Source organism: Anser anser (assembly GCF_964211835.1).
Source record: "Anser anser genome assembly, contig: SUPER_W_unloc_3, whole genome shotgun sequence".
Taxonomy (NCBI): domain Eukaryota; kingdom Metazoa; phylum Chordata; class Aves; order Anseriformes; family Anatidae; genus Anser; species Anser anser.
Genome location: NW_028154229.1, coordinates 270,587 through 279,356, shown reverse-complemented (window position 1 = coordinate 279,356; position 8,770 = coordinate 270,587). Strand labels below are relative to the sequence as shown.

At 49.8% G+C, this 8,770-nt stretch overlaps 1 protein-coding gene across 1 annotated transcript; it reads left to right on the top strand.

The window, feature by feature from the left end:
* Positions 1-5,582: 5,582 nt before the first annotated feature.
* On the top strand, positions 5,583-8,382 carry LOC310888915 (adenosine 5'-monophosphoramidase HINT1-like). Its single transcript, XM_083852556.1, has 3 exons — positions 5,583-5,763; positions 7,221-7,326; positions 8,030-8,382. Exons 1-3 carry the CDS (start codon positions 5,621-5,623, stop codon positions 8,282-8,284), a joined length of 504 nt encoding a protein of 167 aa, XP_083708682.1. The 5' UTR covers positions 5,583-5,620; the 3' UTR covers positions 8,285-8,382.
* The last annotated feature ends 388 nt before the right edge of the window (positions 8,383-8,770 follow it).

Sequence of the window (8,770 nt, the reverse complement as noted above, 5' to 3'; positions counted from 1 at the left end):
CCACACAATTGCGTTCCAACGGTCCTTCTTCTGGAACGGTTCCTAGAAATACTGCTGGATATAACAGGTTAGTCGTTTTCAAGGTTATGTCATCTTGTTCAGTTAGGATTGCCTGATATTTCATCATCCAGCTGGGTGATAACCAGTGCCCCCCCCCCCTTTGTTCCAAAACGGTTGTTACCATATGTGGTCCAAAAACTTCAATACGTTTTCCCATTTGAAGGCAAATAATTTTCTACTATCTTTATCAAGAGGTATGCAAAAGAAGGCATCCTTTAAATCTATCACGGTAAACCATTTATATTTCCCTTTCACAGATGTTAACAATGTGTAAGGATTAGCTACTACCGGGTGAATATCCTTTGTTATTTCATTTATTGCTCTAAGATCTTGTACAAATCTATACTCGCCATTTGGCTTCTTTACTGGAAAAATTGGAGTATTGTATTCCGATTTACATTCTTCCAGAATCTGATATTTGAGAAATTTGTCAATAATTTTCACCATTCCCGTGCCTAGCTTCTATCTTAAGTGGATATTGTTTGATTCAAACAGGTTTGGCTCCTTCCTTTAATTCCACCTTTACCAGTTGTGCCAGTTTCGACTTCCCTGGTACATCTGTTTCCCGTACTGTTGCTATAACTGCATTTTCTACTTCTCTTGGAATATTAACAAAGGGTTTATCTTTGATCATTAGGATTTGGCCTACTTTGGACTCAGGTACCTTCATTATTAATTCTCCATCCTCAAAGGTTATTGTTGCATCTAATTTGGCTAATAGATCCCGTCCCAAGAGTGGCATCGGGCATTCTGGTACATACTAAAATTCATGGGTTAGTTCCTTACCCCCAAAACGCAAATCAAGGGGTTGTAAGAATGACCATTCCTCCTCTTTCCCTGTGGCTCCAATTATTGTAGTTGTCTTAGTTCCTAATCGTCCTTTTAAACTATTTAACACTGAATATGTTGCTCCTATTACATTTACAGCCTAATTAACACAGAGAAAGAAGCTCCCATAACCAACAAAAAATTCAAGCCTCTGTCTTCGTTTCCTAGCTTTATTTCAACTAGTGGACCTGCTAGGGTAGATGCCCCAGGTCCCCATCATTCCTGACTGTTGTAAGTTTGTCCTGCAGCCTAAGACAATTTCTTTCTGATATATCAGGGGCTGATTGCCCTGGAAAGAGGCTAGCCAGTTGCCTCTCTCTCTCTTTTTTTTTTTTTTTTTTTAAGCCAGGTCCATTTTTTTTTTTTTCATTGCATTTCAAAGTTGGTCCAGAAATTCAAAAATTCCATAAATTCCATAGGGGTTTCTTTTGGACCTTGTTGGAACAGATTCTCAATTCCCAATAGCCAATTTAACCAGATTTTGTTATTTACATAATTTCCGGGGTGATTAGGGTCTCAGTGAGGGGGTCGGTCAGGGGAATGCAATCATTGACAGTTCCCTGAGCGGTCCCATTGGCAATCTGAGCTCACACAGGAACTCAGGTTGTTTCAAGAGTTAGCTGCTTTTCTGTTTCCACGACAACTCTCTCGGACCCATCAAGGTCCCCCTGCCCCAGAGGGCTCACACCCGCGATTTAGAGATCTCAGCCTCGGGTTGAGACGGAACTATTAACATTCCTACATCCTCTTTCCCTGCTCATTCAACTTCAAACAGCTCTGTTAAATACTACATGCCACACAACCTTTAACACCTTCAACAATCCTTTTAACACTTCCTTTATCTTTCTTCAGCCCGTACTTTTCTAATGCCAACACCAAAGGCTCAGTCAGGGGCCAACTTAATTCCAAACCTTTTCCCTCCAACATGCTGAAACAACATATCACTATACAACATTTCATCCTATTTTCCTTCTCTCCTCAAAAACATTAATTGCAAGACACTGTTATAGTCGATTGATCCATAAAGTGGCCATTTAGTTTATATAGTGGCCACCATTGATTGCAATACTTAGTGAAAGTCCTCTTGCTTTCTGTGCCCCCATTTCTAACAATATCCTTCCAATGTGCCAATATGCACCCAAGGAGGCTTTTTTTTTTTTTTTAGGACGTCTTTTTTTTTTGGATTTTCCCCTTTTCCTTGATTTCCCATTCCCTTTTATTTATTTATATTAGTTACTGTCCCTTGTTTCAATTTCCACGCAAACCTTTTTATTGCAGGTTTTTACTATCTTTTCCTAATCTTCTTCCCAAATGTCCCAATTCTCTGGGATTAAACTCTTCTTTCCACATACAAACTTTACTATTTCAGATTATTAATGAGCCCCATTCCAATCATAAATCCACAGGACTTCGGAAAAACACCTGAAGCACTCAGCCTTCTGTCTTCTAGACAAACAATAACACCTTTTCCACAGAATTTACATTTCAATAAGACCGAATTTCAAGCCAAATGCTAATTTTTCTCATGCACTTTGTTAGTAAGCCTACACAAAACAAGGAATCACTCCTGTGTATCCATCAAGATGGGGGTTTAAAAAGGTATTGAGGCCTAAATAAATTCGCTCTCCCCCTTTTTACCAAATTCCCAGGGCTCAGGCCCGAACCACCAAAGAAGTGACTCTCCGTTCTACCACTTTGATAATCAGTCAGCCCCCCTCCCCCGATACTTGGGAAACTGACCGAACACCACCGCGAATATACCCAAACTTCTAAACTGTTACTTAGATAATGCTCCCACCTTCCTCCTTGACACAGTCAAAACATTTAAGAACAAAACAGGATTACAAGATGCACCACCGGGGGTGGATTGTTAGGATATAGAGGTGGTAGGTTATCCAATGACTCCCATTCATCATCTTTTTCTTTTTCCTTTTTTTTTTTATTTTTTATTTTTTTGTTCTCTTCTTCGTCAAACTTCTCGTCTGCTTTTAGTGTAAATATTGAGGCTGGAAAAGGACGTGAGATCCTGATCCATAATCCTGCATAATCACTTTCCTCCTGGCTAAAAGGTTCCTTTGAATTAACATGTATATTTAAGGCCTGGCAAACCCAGTCTTCAAAGGATCCGAAAACGGGCCAAAAGACATGTGGTCTTAAAGGCTCCTTTGGCCACTCTGTCATACAATACTGAACCATTTTTAATTTACTTTTTCCCTTTTCTGGGGCCCCTATCGTTCCAATTTCTAATCATTATCCCTAATGGACTTTCTGGTGGTATGTCTGGTAATTTGCTCCCTTTTCTCTGGTCCCGGGTCTTCAATTTTGTCTGACCCATCTAGGAATTTTACTGTGGCAATTCCTACAGCCCTTGGTTGCCTTAGTGAGAGTGTCTTGCAGGGGGTTTAGGACCTATCACCCACCCACGAATCCTATAGGAATCGCTTCGGTCCTTCACCGGCCAAGTCCCTCGCGGGAGATTGGAACCGCGGTTAGAAGACCTCCACAATCACTTCGGAACTACGTTCCGTCTCAGTCACACTCACACACACACAGGCAACCGAATCCCACCCAACCGAACGGTATACGCCTTCAATACTTACGACTCCGTCGTCTTCGTTCGGATCTTCTCGCGCAGAATTACGGGCAAAATATAGTGCTGCAGCCGGCAAAGGGAGCTCATAAAAAAAAATCTAAATCTTTGCTTGCCCTTATTCAGGTTCAAGATGGCATTAGCCCCGACCTGACTCGAACAGGAGCCACCAAATGGTGGGGGCGCCCCTCCTAGATCAAGTCAGAATTCAGGAACCAAGACCATCCCGGACGAGCCCCCAATTGTTATAAATGACTGAGTCCCAAATAGGATTACAATCCAAGTTTACAATTTATTAAATGAATAGAGGCAAGCAAACAGCGCTGGGTGCGCCGGGAGTCTCTGCTCCACCAGGACGCACACCTGTTACGTAAGGCGGCTGGTTTTTATGCTCCTAGGCTAATACATATTCATTACTACTTCTAGAAGAGGCAGGGTTATTATAATTGGTTTCCCGAATCCGAAGTCCTCCCAGGTGCGCCTGCTTATCAGTCTCTGTTAGTTTCTCGGGGGCCGCTCGGACAGGGAGGCTCATATTCTTCCTCCTTATCTAGTGGTCTCTTGGCCGGCTGTCAGAAGTTACTGCACGTCCGTGCAAAGTCAGCAGTTTTTCTCTGAAGAAATCCCTTTGTTCTCTTCTCGCCTAAACCCAGGCCTCAATGTTAACCCTTCACACCCCTTAGTGGCACGAATTGCTGGACTATTCCTTACAGGGGGCACTGCCTATTTTTCCAGAAGCCTCCTCCCCAGCTGAGCACAAACCCACTTGTGATGTGCCAGGGCTGAGCACAGGCTTTGTATTCCTCCCCGCCACCCCCTGCGCGGGAGGTGCAGCTTTCCCCCTTAGAAACACCAGCAGTTGAAGTGGGGCTCTCAGGGAAGGTTGTGGAGCAACTTCTGAAAAGGTAAGGCCTGCCCTGGCAAAAGCGGGGATCTGCCTGCGGGGAGCAGCGCCCAAAAGCCACCAGCGTGTTTGGGGTGGAGCTGATAGGGTCATAAATAATAGTTGGGGCTACGAGCGCGAGGTCCCGCATTTGGTCCGGGGCAATCCTAAGCACGAATCCAGGCTGGGCGGAGAATGGATGGAGAGCAGCTCTGAGGAGAAGGGCCTGGGGGCGTTGGTTGATGAGAAGCTCGTCAACCGGAGCCGGCAATGCAATGGACGCTTGCAGCCCGGAAAGCCACCCGTATCCTGGGCCGCATCAAAAGGAGGGCGGCCGGCAAGTCGAGGGAGGTGATTCTCCCTCTCTGCTGCTGTGCTCTTGTGAGGCCCCACCTAGAGTAAGTACTGTGTTCAGCTCTGGGGCCCCCAGCACAAGAAGGACGGGGACGTACTAGAACGCGTCCAGAGGAGGGCCACGAAGATGACCAGGGGGCTGGGGCACCTCTCCCAGGAAGGCAGGCTGAGGGAGTTGGGGTGGTTCAGCCTGGAGAGAGAAGAGAAGGCTCCGGGGAGACCTTGGAGGGGCCTTCCAGTACCCAAAGGGGGGGCCCTACAGGAAAGCTGGGGAGGGACTCTTTGTCAGGGAGAGGAGCGATAGGGCAAGGAGTAATGGTTTTAAACTCAAAGAGGGTAGACTTAGACTGGATAGTTGGAAGAGATTCTTTCCTGAGAGGGGGGTGAGGCACTGGAACGGGTTGCCAGGAGAAGTGGCGGATGCCCCGTCCCTGGAAGTGTTTAAGGCCAGGTTGGATGGGGCTTTGAGCAACGTGGTCTAGTGGAAGGTGTCCCTGCCCAGGGCGGGGGGGTTGGAATTAGGTGATCTTTAAGTAAGGTCCCTGCCAAGCCAAGCCATGCTATGATTCTATGATCGGAGCAACCGTTCTGTGGAGCTCGTTTCCCAGCCGTGCAGGGCCCGGCTTCCCTCCGCGGAGCCGCCCAGCCCGTTTTCGGGCGCCCACTTCCTCCCTCCCGGTCGGATCCCTCCGCGCCCCGAGGGCACGCGACCTCCCTGAGCGCCGATAAGCACCGGGTCGACGGGAGCGGAGCCGCCGAGAGGGCGGGGACAAGGGAAGAGGGCAGGCGAGGCAGCCAATCGAGGCGCGGGAGCGGTCGGCGGCGATCTGTCGGCCCAATGAGCGCCGCGGAGGGCCGGGCCGAGTGCGGGAAGGGAGGGGGCGTTGTACCGAGCGGGCGCCGTCATGGCCGACGGGATCGTTAGGGCGCAGGCCGCCTGGCCCGGCGGCGGCGCTGCCGCTGCAGCCGCTTTCGGAGAGGTCGCCTGCAAGGGCAAGGAGGTCCCCGCCAACGTTCTCCGTGAGGATGAGCGGTCGTGGGCGAGGAGGTAGCCGCGGCGTCGTCGTGCGAGTCTTCTCTTTCCTTCCTTCCCTCGGCCGCTCGCAGGCCCTCTGAAACGAGGGCCCGTCGCGGGTCCCGGGAGTGCGGCAGGGCGGGTGGTGGCCTTGCTGCGGGAGGGAGGGAGGGAGGCAGGGAGGGACGGACGGACGGACGGACGGACGGACGGTCGGTCGGTCGGTCGGTCGGTCGGTCGGGGTCTCTCCGGCTCGTGGCGCTCTCTACTGCAGCGCCTCTAAAACCCCGCGCTTCTTCGGTGCGCGTCCCGCCTGCCCCCGGGGTGCCACGGCGCGTACTGGGTCGCCGGCGCAGTCGGTCTCCTTGGGGGTTCGGACTGCCTGCGTATAGGCAGCGAGCATCGCAGTAGTGACCGTAATCAGTCATTTCTGCGTAGCAGAAACGCAGGTCTTGATGCGCCTCGTGACAGCGTTCTAGAGACGCCCCGGCTCGGCCGTGCTAGGCTTTGGTTATGGCACCACCCCCACCGCGCACGCGAGCGCACGCTCTCTCCAAAGTGGCTTGTGAAAGGGAAGAATTGCAGCTTTTCCTAGCTTTCTTAAACATCTAGAAGCCAGTCAATCCCGCAGGCTGCTGGTCCTCACTTGAGGCAGGGGGGGAACTTAGAACTGCTTTTGGAGTGTAGTTGGCTATAGCGAATGGTCTTGAATTTGCTTAGCTCGCTGTACCGAAGGCCTGTTTCACAGTTGAGCGATGTTATAGGGGGGAGAAGTGTGAGGAAGGCTCGTAATTCTCGATTGTCGCGCAGTGAAAGGCGATGGTGAGTAAGAAGTGCAAAGCATCTGTGGAATCGAGTCTTATCGGCGCTGTTTCAGTCGCATCTAAAATAAATCAAACTGCCGGAAGTCGCTAATCTGAAGTACTCGGCTGTCTCGTTGCCCCCGTCACCTTGCGTGCTGGATCCTGCTTCTGGTGCCGTATGCAGTTTCGGTCTGCTGGTGATTTGGGGAGTTCCCTCGCAATTAGTTGCGAGTCGATGGTTTCCTACAGATCGGTGGTATTCGTGTTTCGCAGGTGATACCTTGGCCTCGGTCTGGAGGTGTCTGACGTAGAGCCGGCCGTAACGGGCTAACTTGGAATGTTCTTTCCCCTGAGTACGTGGCGTTATCGAGGACGGAGAGTTTATACAGCCTCAGCCGGATTACTCCGGGTTCTTTGAAGATGCCTTCCTACCTCTGGCCGAGGCAATATTTGGACATAACTGAAGGACAGTTAGCAATTGTTTGCCGCTTGTGTGTTTTGCGTGTAGAAGGTAGAGAACTTTGCCTATTCAAAGATCGCTTAAGAAGAATCGCTGTTTTGTCGTGCGCGTTTGGGGTACCTGATAATCTGCTTCGGTAGGACGAGTTCGGTGGGGCATAGTGATTTGCTTAAGCTGTTGCCTTTCTCTGAAGCTGACTGCGTTGTAACTGTTTACTCTTCCTCCAGCGCCTTGCGTTCCGTGATAGTTCGCCTCAGGCTCCAGTGTTTTTTCCTAGTCCTTCCTGAGAAGGCAGTTGTCCGGTTATGTGAAGCAGAAGATTCTGGCGGACCCGTGAGTACTGTGGGAGCTTTCTTTTCGCTAGGCTGGCTGTACCTGTAACTAGTTTGTAACTTCCTAGACTCTTTCCCGTCCCCTCTTTTCCTCTGGATGTTGCGGAGGGGCGCACAGTAGGCTATTTTGGGTTTTCCGATGCTGTAGTCTTTTGCCTCTAGCTTGTAATGGAGTTGAGCTTTTTGACTAAGAGCGGCGATATAAAGCGATGCTGGTCTCCGGCTACGCGCTTGTAGTGCAAAAAGCAGTGTTGTTCCGAAGTACGGTCTGATGCCCGTTTTCACGGTTTCCAGACAGCGGCGGTGGTACTTTGACTATGCAGAAGAGGGCTTGGGGTTTGGGCAGGTCAGAGGCGAGGAAAGGGAAAGCTGGTTGAGCGGCGCTGGGTGTTTGTTTCGCTGTTAGCTATGCAAGTCAAGTTCCAAGGCTTTGTGAGGCCACGCAAAAGAAAAGGCACCGTGAAGCTTTTATTTTCCGCCAGAGCGGCTTACGTTGCCCGAAGCTATGACGGGGGCTTTAACCCCCGAGACAAATTTAGCTTCTGTGACTGTTTTGTAGTCTGTTCCCGTCTAGAGGGTAATTCAAAGAGCAGCGGTTGAATCGTGAAGGATTAGCTAACCGTGTTCTGTGGATGGTTCTCCGCTCGCGTTCGTTCTGTGCGTCGTGGCACGTTATGTTAGGTAACGTTATTTCCTTTTTCCAGCTTCTTGGGCGTGTAATGGTTGTTGGCAAGAAGTGTGCTGCTAACCTGGACCTGACCAATGGATTCCGGATGGCTGTGAATGCCCACCCTCGGGCCCTTCGGGCTGTCGTGTACATCTACGTATTCTGGGTGGCGGTCAGTTGGGCCGGCCTCCTGGCTAAGGTTTTTGCACCGCAGGCGTCACTGCACGCGTACGGGTCGCCGCCGAGTAGGTTTCATATGTTGCCCGTCAATCTAGCCCCTGTTGATGTATGATTTTTTTTTTTTTTTTTTTTCCTGGACGGCTGTCTATGGAGGGTAATAAAGAGCTTTGAGCAGCATTTGCACAATAAAGATGGAGCATGGGGATATGACCTCTGTCTTGTGTGTCTTGCCGATGGAAATAGTTCTGCAAGTTAAAAGAATGTTTCGGTCTGTTGACAGTGTCGTGTAGATGGTGGTTTGCCCAGTCATTTGAAACGCGAAGATAGAAGCGCTCGGCGGTCCTGTGGGTCTCCATCTCCCTAAGACGATCTAGGATGTGCTGTGTGTTTGAGGCCTTGCTATCTTCCCCCTGCTCCCAAATAAAAGGGCGTGCTTTTATTGCGAAACAGCCGCATCGAGCACTGGCAGATGTAGAACCAGAGAAGAATAAGGTTGGAAGAAAGCTTCCAGGCATCGTCTGTTGTCTGCCCCTGTCCCGAGGAGGCAGAATAAACTCTACCCGGTGTGATTTCTGACAGGTGCTTGTCAGCCTGTTCT

Bases quoted from the DNA above. Each gene is read 5' to 3' on its own strand.
- LOC310888915 (XM_083852556.1), top strand. From the start codon at position 5,621: ATGGCCGACGGGATCGTTAGGGCGCAGGCCGCCTGGCCCGGCGGCGGC. The intron at 5,764-7,220 runs GTAGCCGCGGCG...CTCTTCCTCCAG, and splicing joins GAGCGGTCGTGGGCGAGGAG to CGCCTTGCGTTCCGTGATAG. The intron at 7,327-8,029 runs GTGAGTACTGTG...TCCTTTTTCCAG, and splicing joins CAGAAGATTCTGGCGGACCC to CTTCTTGGGCGTGTAATGGT.